General features: G+C 38.7%; 1 protein-coding gene across 10 annotated transcripts in view; it reads right to left on the minus strand.

Moving 5' to 3' along the window:
* Nucleotides 1-17,897, minus strand: part of BCAS3 (BCAS3 microtubule associated cell migration factor) — a 664,948-nt gene that overhangs the window by 586,465 nt on the left and 60,586 nt on the right. For all 10 annotated transcript variants that reach the window (XM_032279300.1, XM_032279309.1, XM_032279301.1 and 7 more), the window contains exon 6: nucleotides 16,883-16,964. In XM_032279300.1, the coding sequence (XP_032135191.1) occupies nucleotides 16,883-16,964 (82 nt within the window). The remainder of the gene's footprint in view (nucleotides 1-16,882; nucleotides 16,965-17,897) is intronic.

Here is a 17,897-nt window from a genome sequence, read left to right on the forward strand (position 1 = left end):
CTGAAAACTCATTTTTATATTTGGGTCAGAATCATTAAGCTTACATGGAACTTACTCGCTTCACATCATGCCGTTTTTTGTTTTGTTTTTTTTTTTCCCCGAGATGGAGTCTCACTTTGTTGCCCAGGCTGGAGTGCAGTGGTGTGATTTGGCTCACTGCAACCTCCGCCTCCCAGGTTCAAGTGATTCTCCTGCCTCAGCCTCCCGAGTAGCTGGGACTACAGATGCACACCACCATGCCCAGCTAATTTTTGCATTTTTAGTAGAGGCAAGGTTTTGCTATGTTGGCCACGCTGGTCTCGAACCTGACCTCAAGTGATCCAGTTGCCTCCGCCTCCCAAAGTGCTGGGATTATAGGCATGAGCCACCGTGCCTGGCCCCAGTGTTCTCTCTTAGACAATCTGTTTGAAGTGTGAATATCTACTTGCTATTTTTGTTCCTCTCTGCAGAGGAGGTGCATACTATCTGCAGTAGTCAGTGATCTTAAACGCAAAACTAAAAAAAAATTTTTTTTTGAGACAAGGTCTCACTCTGTCACCTAGGCTGGAGTTCAGTGGCACGATCTTGGGTCACTACAACCTTGGATCACAAAGTCAGCAGATCGAGACCATCCTGGCCAACATGGTGAATCCTCGTCTCTTATAAAAACACAAAAATTAGCTGTGCATGGTGGCACATACCTGTAAACCCAGCTACTTGGGAGGCTGAGGCAGGAGAATCGCTTGAACCAGGAAGTTGGAGGTTGCAGTGAGCCGAGATCTTGCCACTGCATTCCAGTCTGGTGACAGAGCGTGAATCCGTCTCAAAAAAATAAGAGAGAGAAGACTGGGATTAAAGAGGTGATGGCAAGGACTGAAAGCAGGTAACAAGTAAGGAGAGAGAAGTAGGGATGGACTAGGAACCAGGGAAAACTCATGGGCAGAGGAAAAGGGGGAGACAGACCCCCAAGGCTCCACACCCCCACACAGTATTTCACAATCCTAACTACACAAGGATCCCTTGACCCATATAGGCCTCAAGACTAACATAGGGAACTGCCTATAGACTAGACAGAGGCATTGCTACAGAGAAGGAACTCAGACTCCCACAGGCTTCCAAGCCCTGAACAGCTGTAGCTTGGCACCATTCTAAAAACCAAACCCAGGCTGGGCATGGTGGCTCACACCTGTAATCCCAGCACTTTGGGAGGCCAAGATGGGCAGATCATCTGAGGTCAGGAGTTCAAGACCAGCCTGGCCAACCTGGTGAAACCCCATCTCTACTAAAATACAAAAATTAGCCAGGGATGGTGGCGGGAGCCTGTAATCCGAGCTACTCAGAAGGCTGTAGGGGGAGAATCACTTGAACCCAGGGGGTGGAGGTTGCAGTGAGCTGAGATCGCACCATTGCACTCCAGCCTGGGTGACAGAGTGAAACTTCATCTCCAGAAAAAAAAACAACACCACCAAACCCCAAAGGACTATGGGCCAAGGAGAGAGAGGGGAGGCAGGGCACCTTCACACATCCCAAGGACAAATCCCACTGCCACTGCTGCAGGCTGCTGTGGGGCCACTGCTGCAGGCTGCTGTGGGGCCACAGCATAAGCAAACTGCATTCCCCATAACTATCTGCCTAGGCTGCTCCTGCTGAGGGGGGCCTTCCCCCTCCCCCATGGCAGGCCCACAGTCAGTCTCCAAAGGTCTGTGACCTGCCCTGGGGCTGGACCTGGGGCTAGGGTTAGGGCTAATGCTGCCTCCAACACCAGGCCAAGGAGGGAAAAAAGAGGCCAGGCACTTTTAAGTGCTTCAAAGACAAAGCCCACCTCCACTACTGCAGGCTGTTGTATAAGAAGAGCACAGGAAAACCGCACATCCCACAGCTACCTCCCTACGCGGCTCCTACTGAGTAACCTCGCTCTCCCCAGTGGCAGGACTGCAGCACAGACACCACAGCCAACACCTGAGCATTCCACCAGTGGGCTAGGGGCCATCCGCCCTTACCTACCATGGACATCACCTGAATGCACTACCAAGGGACCCAAGGACAAGTCTACTGATCCAGTCCAGTCCCCACAGTAATTTAGCATGTCACCCAAGGGCCTGGAAATCACCCAGATCAGGACATCACCACTGGCACCTGACCACTCCTCCTGGGGTCTGCAGTTGGGCCAATACAACCTGCCAAGAGCTGGCACCTACAACTATGCACCACCATCAAGTCAAAGAATAGGCGTACCAACCTGTCGAAGCCAATATCAGCATAAACCACTCGGATTCCAGTGCATTGCTTCACCACTGCTATTGCCACTCCCCCCATCACACCAGCTGTCCAGGGGCCTAAAAAGCTGCCCACATGCCTGGCCCACCACTGCTAAGCAAGCCATCTTGAGGCCCAAGAATCAGACTGCCTGGACCCACAAACACTGGTGCCAGTACAAGCCGCCCTGGGGCAGAAAGGCACAATCAGCCTATCACTGCCACCACTAGAATACAAAGAATGGCCCACCGGGTCATTGCCCAGCAAAACTTCATCACAGACTCCACTAATAACTGTACCCAAAGCTACTATATTAGGGTTCTCTAGAGGAACAGAACTAATAGGATATATATATATATATATATATATATATATATATATGAGTTAATTGTTAACTCACAGGATCACAATGCCTGCAAGCTGAGGAGCAAGGAGAATAGGAGAATGCTGTAGGCTGGGAGGCTAGGCCAGTCTAGCCTTTGCATGTTTTTCTGCCTGCTCTAGTCACAATGGCAGCTAATTAGATGGTGCCCACCCAAATTGAGGGTAAGTCTGCCTTTCCCAGCCCACTGACTCAAGTATTAGTCTCCTTTGGCAATACCGTCACAGACACACCCAGGATCAATACTTTGTATCCTTCAATCCAATCAAGTTGACAGTATTAATGATCACAGCTACCAAGGAAATCATAGATAACACTCACATTGTTTACAGCCAAAGAAATTATACAGTGCTCACACTAACATATGCACCTAAATCAAAGCCAAAGCAGCCTACCCATAGTAGATGGACATGGTGGCTCACACCTCTCATCTCAGCACTTTGGAAGGCCAAGGCAGGATTGCCTGAGGCCAGTAATTTGAGACCAGGCTGGGCAACATAGTGAGATCCTGTCTCTACAAAAAATTTAAAACTAACCAGGCATTGTGGCACATGCCTGTAGTTCCAGCTACTCAGGAGACTGAGGTAGGAGGATTGAGCCCAGCAGGTCAAAGCTGCAGTAAGCCATGATCACGCCACTGAACTCCAGCCTGGGAAACAGAGTAAGACCCCATCTCTAAAAAATATACATAAATAATATAAAAAATTGGAAGAAGCAACCCGACTGTTAAACCAGATGTGCAGATATCAATGTAAAGAGACTTGGACACATGAAAAAGCAAGAAAATGTGAAACCTACAAAAGAAAACAATAATTTTCCAGCAACAGAGTCTGATAAAAAAAATTCACAAAATCCCAGAGAAATAATTCAAAATACTGATTTTAGAGAAGCTCAGTGAGATACAAGAGAGTTCTGAAAAACAATACGGAAAAATCAGAAAAACAATTCAAGATATGACTAAGACGTTTACAAAAGAGGTATTTTTTAAAAGAGCAAAACAAATTCTAGAACCGAATTCTATGAATAAAATACAAAACATATTCAAATGCAACAATAAACAAGATCAAGCAGAAGGAAGAATCTCAGAACTTGAAGACAGTTCTTTTGAAATAATGCAGTCAGGCAAAAATAAAGAAAAAAGGATGAAAAAGAATGAGCAAAGCCTTGTGACATTTGGGACAACATAAAGTGACCAAAAATGTGAAATGCTGATATCCACAAGAATGAAGATAGAATGAGTTAGAAAACCTATTTAACAAAATATTAGATTTTCATCTAATACTTCCCAGGTCTAGCAAGAGAAAGACCTAGACTTTCACAAATAAGAGGTCCAAAAATCCCCAGATATAATGCAAAGAGGTCTTCTTCCATGGCACTTTATAGTCAAACTACAGCCAAGCAAAAGAGAAGATATTAATAGCAGCAAGTGAAAGCATTTAGTCACCTATAAAGGAACCTCCATTAAACCAACAGTGGATTTCTCAGCAGAAAGCTACAGGCCTGGAGAGAATTGAATCACATTCTGCAAGTGATAAAATAGAAAACATAAAAACCTATCATCCAAGTATACTATATCCAGCAAAATTATCCTTCATGAATGAAGAAGAAATAAAGTCTTTCCAAGATAAGCAAAAGCTAGGGGAATCCATCACCACTAGACTAGGCCTACAAGAGATGCTCAAAGGAGTCCTAAACATGAAAGTGAAAGAATAACATATACCCGATCATGAAAACACACAAAAGTATAAAACTCACTGGTAAACCAAACATACAAATAAGGAAGAGAAAGGACTCAAATGGTACCACTACAGCATATCATGAAACAAAATGACAAACAATAAGAGAAAAAAAAACAAAGAATATACAAAACAACGAGAAAAACAAATTATATGACAGTAACAAAACCACACATATCAATAACCTTAAATGTAAATTGATTAAATTATCTGCTTAGAAGATAAGGGCTGACTGAATGTATAAAAGAAACATGATCCAACTATATGACGCCTACAAGAAATGCACTTTGCCTACAGACATATTTAGACTCAAAGTAAAGGGATGGAGAAAAGATACTCCATGCAAATAGAAACTAAAAGTGAGCAAGACTAGCTATACTGATATCAGATAAAACAGAATTTGGCTGGGCACGGTGGCCATACCTGTAATCACAGTGTTTTGGGAGGCCAAGGTGGCAGGACCACTTGAAGCCAGGAGTTGAAGACCAGCTTGGCCAACAGAGCAAAACCCTCATCTCTATAGTATTTTTTAAAAATTAGCCAGGCATGGTGGTGCACACCTGTACTCCCAGCTACTCAGGAGGGGGGGCGGAAGGACTGCCTTAGCCTAGGAGTTCAAGGCTGCAGTGAGCTACAATCACACCTCTGCACTTCAGCCCAGGTGACACCGTGAGACCTCATCTTTAAAAATAAAACAAACAAAATGAAACAAAACTAAAGCAGTTTTTAAAAGTCACTATATAATAATAAAGGAGTCAATCCAGCAAGAGAATATAACAATTCTAAATATATACGCACCCAATACTGTAACATCCAGATTCATAAAGCAAATATTAGTATATCTAAAGAGAGAGATAAACTGAAATATAGTAATGGTGGGGGGCTTCAACTCCCCACTCTCAGCATTAAACAGATCATTCAGACAGAAAATCAACAATGAAACATTGGATTTAAACTGGACTTCTGAACCAATGAACCTAACAGATATGTATAGAACATTCTAACCAACAACTACAGAATATACATTCTGCTCATTTTTTTTATAGAGATGGGGTCATGCAATGTTGCCCAGGCTGGTTAAACATTCTTATCAACACATAGAACATTCTCCATGACAGACCACATGTTAGGCCACAAAATAACTTTCAACAAATTTTTAGAAACTGAAATCTTCCAGCCTGGCCAACATGGCGAAACCCCATCTCTACTAAAAATACAAAAATTAGCTGGCAGTGGTGGCAAGCGGCTATAGTCCCAGCTACTCAGGAGGCTAAGGCAGGAGAATTGCTGAACCCAGGAAGTAGAGGTTGCAGTGGGCCAAGATCACTGCACTCCAACCTGGGCAAAAGAGGGAGACTCTGTCTCAAAAACAAAACAAAACAAAATCTTCTCGGACTACAGTGGAATAAAACTAAATATCAACATCAAGATGAACTTTGTAAACTATACAAATACATGGAAATTACACAGGATACTCCTGAACAACCATTGGGTTACTGAAGAAATCATGAGAGAAATCAAAAAACTTCTTGAAACAAATTAAAATGGAAACACATTATACCAAAACCAGTTGGGATACAACTAAAGCAGTGCCAAAAGAGAAGTTTATAGCAATCAACACATTCAAAAGTAGAAAGCTTTCAAATAAGCAGCCTAACAATGCATCTCAAGAAACGAGAAAAGCAAGAACAAACCAAACTCAATATTAGCAGAATAAAAGAAAGAATAAAGATCAGGGCTAACTAAATAGAGACTCAAAAAACAATACAAAGTATCAATGAAATAAAAAGTTGGTTCTTCAAAAAGATAAACAAAATCAGTAAACCTCAAAATATCAACATCATTTTTTATATAATTAGAAAAAACAATTCTCAAATGTGTATAGAATTTTAAAAAAGCCCAAATAGTCAAAGCAATCCTGAGTCAAAAGAAAAAAAAAAAGGTGAACACATCATACTATCTGACTTTAAAATATATTACAAGGCTATAATAACCAGAATAGCATGATATTGGTATAAAAGCAGACACATAAACCAGTGGAACAGAACTGAGAGTCTAGAAATAAATCCATATATTTACAACCAACCAATTTTTTATAAAGATGCCAAAAATATACACAGTGGAAAAGACACCTTCGATAAATGGTGCTGAGGAAATTCAATATCCATATGCATAAATGAAACTGAACACCTCTCTCTCCCCACACACAAAAATCAACTCAAGATGGATTAAAGACATAAATGTAAGACCTAAAACAATAAGACTACTATATATGTATATATACGGAAAACACTTCAAGACATAGGTCTAGGCAAAAGCTTCATGACTAAAGACCTCAAAAGCACAGACAGCTACAACAAAAATATACAAATGGGACTACACTAAACTAAAAAGCTTCCATACAGCAAAGAAAACAATTAACAGAGTGAACAGACAACTTGTTAAATGAAAGAAAATATTTACAAACTATTCATCCAATAAGGGACTAATATCCAGAATATACAAAGAACTCAAACAATTCAACCATTTTTTTAATCCCATCAAAATGTGGGCTAAGAACATGAATAGACATTTATCAAAAGAAGACATACAAATGGCCGATAGGCATACAGGAAAAATACTCAAACTGCTAAGCATCAGGGGAATGCAAGTCAAAGCCACAATGAGATACCATCTTACCCCAGTTAGAATGGCTATTAGCTAAAATAAAAAAATAAAAGATGCTGGCAAGGATGCAGAGAAGGGAACTTGTGTGTGTGTGTGTGTGTGTGTGTGTGTGTGTGTGTGTGTGTGAGAGAGAGAGAGAGAGAGAGAGAGAGAGAGAGAGAGAGAGAGAGATGGAGTCTGGCTCTGCTTCCCAGGCTAGAGTGCAATGGTATGATCTCAGCTCACGGCAACCTCCGCCTCCCAGATTCAAGCAATTCTCCTGCCTCAGCCTTCTGAATAGCTGGGATTACAAGTGCACATCACCACCATGCCTGGCTAATTCTTTTGTATTTAGAAGAGACTCCCACTCCTTTTTTTTTTTTTTTTTTTTTTTTTTGAGACAGAGTCTTGCTCTGTCGCCAGGCTGGAGTGCAGTGGCACAATCTTTGCTCACTGCAAGCTCCACCTCTCGAATTCAAGTGATTCTCCTCCCTCAGCCACCCAAATAGTTGGGACTACAGGCGCACACCACCACACCCAGCTAATTTTTGTATTTTTAGTAGAGAGGAGGTTTCACCATGTTGGCCAGGATGGTCTTGATCTCTTGACCTCATGATCCACCCACCTCGGCCTCCCAAAGTGCTGGAATTACAGGCATGAACCACCACACCTAGCCAAGAAGGGAACTCTTATATGCTGTTGGTAGGAGTGTAAACTGATACAACTGCTATGGAAAACAATATGGAGATTCCTCAAAAAATTAAAAATAGAGCTACCATATGATCCGGCAATCCCATTACTTGGTATTTATCCAAAGGAAACAAAATCTGTATAACCTGCGCTCACATGTTTATCACAGCACTATTCACAGCAGCAAAGATATGGGATCAACCTAAGTGCCCATCAATGAATGAATGAATGAAGAAAATGTGGTATAAATACAGAATGAAAGAATATGTGGCCATAAAAAATGATAAAACCATGTCATTGCAGCACAGGGATGGAACTGGAGGTAATTATGTTAAGTGAAATAAGCCAGGCACAGAAAATTCAGATGTCATATGTTCTCCCTCATATGTGGAAACTAAAGAAACTGATTTCATGGAGATAGGGAATGCAATGATACATATCAGAGCCTGGGAATAATGTGTGGATGGAAGGGGGGTGGATAAAGAGAGGTTGGTTAATAGGTACAAACACACAGAACAGGGGTCCCTAACTTCTGGGCCACAGACTGGTACCAATTCGTGGCCTGTTAGAAACTGGGCCAAATAGCAGGAGGTAAGCATTAGGAGAGCAGGCATTACCGACTATGCTACACCTCCTGTCAGGTCAGTGGTGGCATTAGATTCTCATTGGAGCACCAACCCCATTACAAACTGTGCATGTGGGGGATCTAGGTTGTACACTTATGAGAATCTAACTAATGCCTGATGATCTGAGGTGGAACAGTTTCATCCCGAAATAATCCCCCCACCATGCCCCCATATCCATGGAAAAACTGGCTTCCACAAAACCAGTCCCTGATGCTGAAAAAGTTGGGGCCACTGAGTTAGAACAAGTAAGCCTCAATATTCAATAACAGAGTAGGATGACTATAGTTAGCAACATGTATTATATATTTCAAGGTAGCTAGAAGAGAGAACTTGAAATGTTACCAACATATAGAAATGATAAATACTTCAGGTGATGGACACCTAAAATACCCTAACCTGATCATTACACATTCTGTGCATGTAAGAAATACTCACAAGTATCACATAACATATAAAATATTTGTATCAATTAAAAAATTAAAAATAGAAAAAATAGAAAAATGAAAAATGTTACGGTTGCTTAAATAAGTAATTGTAAACCCACATGATGAAAATGTATGCAGCCATTGAAAAGCATATTAAAGGAGAATATCCAATAACAGGAAAATGCTCAACTAATAATGTTAAATTAATAAAAGGATACAAAATACATTACATAGTAATCCCAATTTTTAAAACACATCATGTATATGCAGTGTGTGTATAAAGAGGCTTAAATGATATAAAACAAGAGATTAACAGAGGGTATCTTCAGGGAATAGGATTTTGAGATACTCTGTACTTTTTATACTTTGTGTTATATAACCAAATAATAATTGATATTACAAGTTTCAGTTTCACCATTTACTGTTAATTTCTTTGAGCTTTAAGTCTCCCCACCTGTGAATTAGAATAATGGTACTCACCCTGCAGAACAGTAGTAAAGCGGTAATAATGTATACAATCAACCTAAAATGTTATCTGAAAAGTATCAAGCATCATATAGTTTACTTAATTCACCTCTCTTTTCTGTTCAGTACATTTCTCTCTATAGCTCTTATAGAAAAACGTCCTAATTACAGGGTTTGGCTAGGTATAAACTAAGAATCTTCTGAAATCAGTTTCTTATACCTAAAACCATGAAATCACCAAACTAAAAAAGCAGCACCTCTAAGGCAGACATTCTCCCCTAGAAACACTGTTCTCTAACCGAAAACATTAAAGAAATAAAAGATGAACAGAACATATGTTCTCAAGTTACAATTTACCTGAATCACAGGCTTAGCAAAATATTGCAAAAACCTAAATGATCACAAGCAGTAAGACCTCAATAATAAGGACTAGGTGTTAGTTTTAAAAATATACAATATACAAGGCAAACTGAGAAGCAATTAGAGCAGAAAACATTAGAGAAGCCCTAAATCTCATAGTTTAGCCATTTAAAATGTCAATAAGCCTGTTTCTTGATCTTTGCAAAAGATTGGTAAGGAATATAAACAAATGTCAGTTGGCCCACTTTTAGAGGTTTGCTAGTGTTTTGGCTGAACACACTGTGTGTAAGAGTGAGTGTGTGTGTGTGTGTGTGTGTGTGTGTGTGTGTGTATTTTTTTTTTAATTTACATCTGCATTTCTAAGAAATTATTCAAGGCCAGAATGATTGTCTTTCTCCTCGAGCAGGAAGGAAACAGCATACACACAAGGCTAATATAATTCTTAAGAGTTATAAGCCGGGCGCGGTGGCTCAAGCCTGTAATCCCAGCACTTTGGGAGGCCGAGGCGGGTGGATCATGAGGTCAAGAGATCGAGACCATCCTGGTCAACATGGTGAAACCCCGTCTCTACTAAAAATACAAAAAATTAGCTGGGCATGGTGGCGCGTGCCTGTAATCCCAGCGACTCAGGAGGCTGGGGCAGGAGAATTGCCTGAACCCGGGAGGCGGAGGTTGCGGTGAGCCGAGATCGCGCCATTGCACTCCAGCCTGGGTAACAAGAGCGAAACTCCGTCTCAAAAAAGAGTTATAAACTCTATTAATGCAGAAAACAACACCAGGCCAGGCAAAGAGGCTTACAGCTGTAGTCCTTATAGTTTGGGAGGCCAAAGCAGGAGGATCACCTGAGGCCAGTGGTTCAAGACCAGCCTGTGGATCACAGTGGGACCCCATCTACAACCATGCCATTGCACTCCAGCCTGGGCGACAGAGCATGACTCTGTAATTAGCCAGGCATTGTGGCACATGCCTGAGGCTGAGGCAGGAGGATCACTTGAGCCCAGGAGGTCAAGGCTGCAGTGAGCCATGACTGTGCCACTATTCTCCAGCCTGGATGACAGAACAAGATTCTATCCTAGAGGAGGAAAAAAAAAAAAGATCAGGTGTGGTAGCTCACACCTATAATCCCAGTGCTTTAGGAGGCCAAGGCAGGAGGATCACTTGAGCTCAGGAAGTCAAGGCTGAGTGATTGTGCCACTGCACTCCAGCTTGGGCAACAGAGAGAGACCCTGTCTCAAAATAAAATGAATAAAATAAAATATATCATTTGATCACTGATAATTTATAAACACTTTACAAAAAGTGGTATTCTAGATTATTATCTATAAAATATTAAATAAATTCCATTATGGGGTACCCCTCATATGGCACACATTATTATTATGCAAGTCACTGCAAAGAATGCAAATATTAGAAAAACATAGTTCCTGTCATTCCAAAAAGCTAACATTATAGTAAGGGAAACTCCATAATAAATGAGAAATTTTTCCCAAAATCTATTAAAATCAGAGACTGGCAAGCAGGAACTACTCCTGACCATGAACAGTAAGGAAAATGTAACAGAACAAGAAGATGAATAACTAAAACAAAACAAAATGTTAATTAAACTTTCAAGAAAAGTCATGGTTTAAAGTTAGGCATAGTAAAATACAGAAGGATTTTTTTAAATATGAAACAAAAGATTAATAATAACCTAGTAAAGAGCTCAATTCAACGAGAAAGAAATGTGATATTAATGAATATAAATAGTAAAAATATGAGGATTTTCTATGCTCCCTAGTAATCAAGGATCAAAAAATTACATATGGGTACAGTGGGTTACATCTATAATCCCAGCACTGGGAGGCTGAGATGGGAGAATTATTTGAGGCCAGGGGTTCAAGACTAGCCTAGGCAATATAGCAAGACCTCACCTCTACAAAAAAATTAAAAGTTAGCCAGGCATGCTGACGTGTGCCTGTAGTCCCAGCTACTCAGGAGGCTATGGCAGAGGATTGCTTGAGCCCAGGAGTTTGAGGCTTCAGTGAGCTAGGATCACACCACTGCATCCCAGCCTGGGCCACAAAGTGAGACTGTCTCTAAAAATAAAAATTTTTCAGTTACATATGAATAGGATTTTCTGCTTTCCAGACAGGCAAAGATTGAAAACATTCATAATAACCTGTATAGGACAGAATAAGGAGAAATGGCATTCTCATGTAAAAATGTTGGTAGACTCTCTCTCAGAGGAAATTCTATGGCATGTATCAAAATTGAAATACACAGATCCTTTGAGCAATTCCCCATTAGGAGTTATCCTTAAAAAAAAAAATTCTTTGTATATTTTTTTAAATGTACATATATGGAAGTACACAACAACATAACCAATAGGGAAAAAGCTGAAAAACAACATAAATGCCCATACAATACAATGTTACATACTTTTTAGCAATAATAAAAGAAATATCTAAGTTCTGAAATAAAGCAATATCCAATACATGTAATACATATAAAGAATCTGAATCAGTCCTGGGACATAATAATATAAGTTAGTGTTATGCATGTGTGAATAGTTAGGGGAAAAAAACCTGGAAATATATACTGTTAACATGGGCCTTCAGTACATGCTCAACATCTGAGGAAGGATGAAAAGGAAGAAGCAGTCAGGTTTACTTTTGCTAACACAGTCTCACATAAGTTTTCATTGCCCACATTTCAGTATTATTTGATTTTTTAATAATCAATATTTTCAGTGGTTAGAATTACATGGTCCTTACTTCAAGAAATAAAAAACATTAAAGGAAGTGAAAGTCTCTTCTGATCCCATTCTTCAGAAATAATCTTTGTGAGCACAAAGTCTATAACCATATAAAATTTTTGACTTGTATATTAAAATGTACATACTGATACATTTTTTTTTAAGACGGGGTCTTGCTCTGTCGCCAGGCTGGAGTGCAGTGGCGCGATCTCAGCTCACTGCAACCTCCACCTCCCGGTTCGAGCAATTCCCCTGCCTCAGCCTCCCAAGTGCCTGGAACTACAGGCACATGCCACCATGCCAGGCTGATTTTTTGTGTTTTTAGTAGAGAAGGGGTTTCACCATGTTGGCCAGGATGGTCTTGATCTCCTGACCTTGTGATCCACCAGCCTCGGCCTCCCAAAGTGCTAGGATGACAGGAGTGAGCCACTGCACCCGGCCCATAGTGATACATTTTATTACAAAAGTGAGGTACTAAAAGCCAAAATGGCTACTTCAATTAATGAATGAGAAGAATTTATTACTTGGAATTAAGTTCTAGAAGAACAGATTTGAAAGATAATTAGTAACAGTTTTTATGAGATAATACCAATTAATTGGTCATAGCTTTCTAGAATGTTACATCAAAAAAAAAAAATCCTAAAGCAGATCTAGGTTCATTAAGAAAATAATCAATTATTGTTGATAGTGGCCATGAAGAAGCAGGGATGCATAAGCTATGCTGACATGAATTAAATTCTTTAAATTCAATGATGGTCTTCTGTGGGACAAGAAGACAACCAAATCCTTCAGTTTTTCACTTTTAGTTAGGAGACAGACTTTCTACAGAAATACCTTCAGAAAGAGAACTCACTTCTTCCAGGTCTTAACTTTCAAAGTATTACACAATCCAGCAACATTCAACAAATATTTATTAATACCTTATATAAAGCACTCTGTGAGGCACTGAATACATAAAAACAGTCTACAAATATAGCAAACAAGAGGCAAACGAGCAATTAAAGAACATTAAGTCCTATGGAAACACACGTTACTGACAGTGGATAAGGAGCAAGAGGCAGTAGAAGGACATGAATATTCTAGGAGAGGAAATAACAAATGCAGATCTGAAAGCAGAAAGATGGATCTTTGGAGGAAATGAAAGAAATGCAGTACAACTATCACAAGGGAATGTTGTGATGACTAGTGGAGGGGACAGGGTAAGGATGGCAGAACGTGATGCTGGAAAAATACACAGGAAGTGATTCAGTTCACAAACAATTTACAGAACCTTGTATGCCGCAGCTCTGCTAAATTAACTGATTAATTCTAACAATTTGTTGGTTCCATTGCATTTTCTATGTACACAATTATGTTATTGATGAATGAAGACACTTTCACATCCTTCTTTCTAATCTTTATGTCTTTTCTTTTTTTTTCTTGCCTTATTGTAATGGCTAGGAACTGCAATAAATAGAAGTGGTAATAGAAGTCATCCCAAACTCAGTAGGAAAGCATTCACTATATCACCACTGAGTATGACACTCGCTATAGATTTTTTAAAAGAAAACCTTTATCATATTCAGAAAGGTTTTTTTTCTATTTCTAGTTTGCTAAAACTTTTTATCATAAATAGCTACTGAGTTTCGGCAAAGGTTTTTTTCTACTTCCATTGAGATGATCATACAGGTTTTCTTCTTCACTCTAATACAGATTACATTGATTAATTTTTTTTCTTTCTTTTTTTTTTTTTTGAGACGGAGTCCTGAACTGTCACCCAGACTGGAGTGCAATGGCACAATCTCAGCTCACTGCCACCTCCACCTCCTGGGTTCAAGTGATTCTCCTGCCTCAGCCTCCAGAGTAGCTGTGATTACAGGCACCCGTCACCACGGCTGGCTAATTTTTTGTATTTTTAGTACAGACAGGGTTTCACTATGTTTGCAAGGCTAGTCTCAAACTCCTGACCTCATAATCCACCCACCGCAGCCTCCCAAAGTGCTAGAATTACAGGCATGGCCACAGCACTCGGCCCATTAATGTTCAAATGTTAGCCAACGTTGAATTCCTGGAATAAATCTTACTTTGTCCTGATGTGTAATTCTTTTTATATATCATTGGATTCTATTTGATACCTACTTATATATAAAGTATACCAAAAAGAAGAATGGAAGGGAAAGAAGGAGGGATGAAGGTGTTGGATATGACAAGTATATGATAAGAAAAATAAAACAGTAGAAAAGAATTATTCAATAAAAGTATTAGTAAGACACATTGGAACTATCTCTAAAAAAGAACAAGCAATTAATTATTTAAAATTAAGCAGTACAAGGGATTTAACATCCAGATAATACAAGTATAGAAAGAGTAAACAATGAAAGCTTAATGGAAAAAAACAACAACAAAGAATTGAAGCAATTCCGTCAAAACACCAGACTTGCATTTCCACATTAAAAGGGTCCAGGAAAACGTATGAATCAAGACACAAGGCTACAAAGTTTCAGAACATCAGGAACAAAGCCAACACTGTACGAATTTCCAGAAAGTAAAACAAGCTACAAAGAAAAAGGTATCAAAATGGCCTCAGACTTTTCAACCTATGTTACACCGATGCCTTCAAAATTCTGAAGTAACATTCTTATAAACATGTATTTGTTATCCAGCCAAATAATCGATCAAGAGTGAAGGAAGAATGAAGGCAGACAATATCTCCCACACATCCTTTTTCAGAAAGCCACATATTCCACCATAACAAATTAGAGCAAAATGGGTAAAAGAGAAAAGTGGGTATTACTCTTTTTCATTAAAAGTTTTATGTGATCATTTACATGGATAACTTTGGGGGGAAAAAAATCTAAAACAGTGGTCCAAAGGTAGTGAGTTATCTCAATTGATTGTTTACAGTCAGTTACAGATGGAATTCCTTGTTCTACTTCCCCCCCTTCTCACTACTGCACTTGACCAGTCTTTTTTAAAAATCTAAAAAATTAATACAAAAGCTACATAAGTAATTTGTTCAAATCATAACAGAAAACTTACCCATGTAAAATTATATTTTAAATCTAACAATATATTTTTAAATAAGTACATTATAGTGAAGGAAGAAATCTTTTTTAAAAGAGGAAAGTAAATTAAATCTTCTAAATAAAATATTAGCAATATTAGATATTTTCATGACATATTTCTCCTTAAAGTTGAGAAAAGATGAATATTGATTATAAGCGTAAACAAAACAACTTCATAAATAACATGAAGAGGGAAAAATCTTCGTCTGTGAATTACACACAAAGAAACAGAGCCAAGTCCTTTAGTAATAAAGTCCTCCTTGATTCCAACTATCCAAAAAGAAAGCCGGCTATTCCAAAAACCTTCTAGAAAAGGATGGTCCAGAATCATCACTGTCAAAATATTTCACCAAAGTATAAATGCAACAAAAAAACAGAACAAGAGAGTGACAGAGCATGAGAGAGTGAGAGAGATCTCGATGAATTGTGTGAGAAAGAAACAGAGACAGCTAAAGAGCTGAAATCAGAATATGCCATAGGTGAATGGCAAAGGAGAAAATCTACACATGACTGCAAGATACTGTTGCCTTGTTTCCTCCACCCTGCTCACTTCATTTAGGCAGATTTAGTCGCCAAATTAATCCCTAAATTATTTACGTACAGTCACATGTCGTAAGTTTCCCAAAACATCATTCTCACAAATTTAGAGGATTAACTGCTACAAGAAGTCTTATAAGATTTTTTTTTACTTCAGGATAACTTTTTAAAATATAATAGAATCAATATATTTTAATGTCCTCTTTTTAAAAGGATTTTAAAGTATCCAAACATGATTATTATGATTACGTGTTTAGTGCACAGGCAAAAACATTCTTGAGTGAACACAGGAAAGATAAGAAAATATTGCCCTTGGAAAACTCAGAGTTTTCAGGAGTAAGGAGTTACTTAGTCATCTAAACAGCATATTTAATACAAACACATATCTGAATTCTTTTAATATAAAACATATATACTATTTAAACACAATATTAAGAAGTATTCTCTATTAAAGCAGAATTACAAGCTTAAAAGCCCAAAACTCCACTTCTGACACAGCTGCAGATGCAGAGAACACAGTCATCTACAACCCAGATAAAAGTGAAAACCAAGCTCTCCACGGCATAAGTATAACTGAGAAGGAGGGCAAAGGCATGAGAACAACAGAGACTTCAGGAATACCCACAGAAGAAAGCTAAGCCAGAAACATAACAAAGGCGGCACAGTCAGCCAGGAAGGGATCTGGGAAGAAGGATGCCATGAAAACCAAGAGAGAAAAGGACTTCAAGAAAGAGCCAGCAAAGGCAGAGGCTAAAGTGAGATCAAAGAGGATGAAGATAAATCAAAACCACAGCAGAAAGTGAATGGCCATATTGAATTGGTTAAGATTACCTATTTCCATCTCAACTGACAGAACTAAGTTTATCTTTGGGGGAGGTGGGGAAGGGGAATGGACACTTGGAGGAAAACAGACTTTAGTTATCATTCTTGCTGTTTGTAGCCCAAGACCAACAAAAGAGGAACTCTTTTCTGAATGATTTTTTTCTTAAGGAGTACACTCACCAAACTGTGGAGCAGGCAAGATTCTAGCTGCTCGAATTGGGCCATGTCGAACAGAGAAGAGCTCCTGTGCTTCCCCACTGATCTGCATAAGAGAAGAAAGAAAATATTTCAGTGGGAAAATGCAGGTCACAACAGTATTATATAGAAACAAGATCTTCTAAATTTTATAACAATATTTTGTCTGAAATATATATACATACATATACACATACACCCACACACATTTATTGTTGATCATACACATTAAGTATATTCACATCTTAAATTACTGCAAATAATTTTAGAAAACTGTAAGAACATACACTTGATATGAACAGAAGAAAAAAGGTCTGTTCTGGAAGTCTATAATTTTTATCTTATTAAACCATTAGAAATTTGTACAGTTCCTGCACAACTGCTTTCTCTTTGAGAACCAAACTTTAACACTACTATGAAAATCTCAAATATTGTAGCAACTTTAACAAATATATTGTAAATGAGAAAAAGCAATACATACTGCAAAGAAGACTTAAGTGAAATATGAATAACTTAGGTATACTTATGGTTAGGCAACTAATTGTCCGTTAACCTTGAGTAAATCATTTAACCTCAGTAAGCCTATATTCTTTGGCAATCATAAAATGAAAAGAAAAACCTGCTAAAAAGGCCTCCAGGAAACTTCTAATTTCAATATTCCGTGAACAAAAAATTGTGTATATAACTTTAAAAGTCATCATTTTATTAGACACATAAATATACATATAGCTTAAACACTGTATGAATATCCAAGTATTTTGAGTCATTCACTCTATTATTTCAAATGGTAAAGGGTATGTTCAGGACATTTTTGGGGGGATAAAATTTTTTTAAAAAGAAGAATAAAAGGTAAAGGGGCATGGTAATATGTGTCAAGTATGAAAACAACTGCTTTTCAAACTGCTGATTGAAGCACTGAGCAGATTAAATTATAGTTAAGAATAGCTTTCCTATTTCCATCTCAACTGACGGAACTAAGGGTTTATCTCTGGGGGAGCTG

The sequence above is a fragment of the Sapajus apella genome, unplaced genomic scaffold (assembly GCF_009761245.1).
Source record: "Sapajus apella isolate SASKATOON/1434 unplaced genomic scaffold, GSC_monkey_1.0 scaffold12, whole genome shotgun sequence".
In the NCBI taxonomy this organism is placed as follows: Eukaryota; Metazoa; Chordata; class Mammalia; order Primates; family Cebidae; genus Sapajus; species Sapajus apella.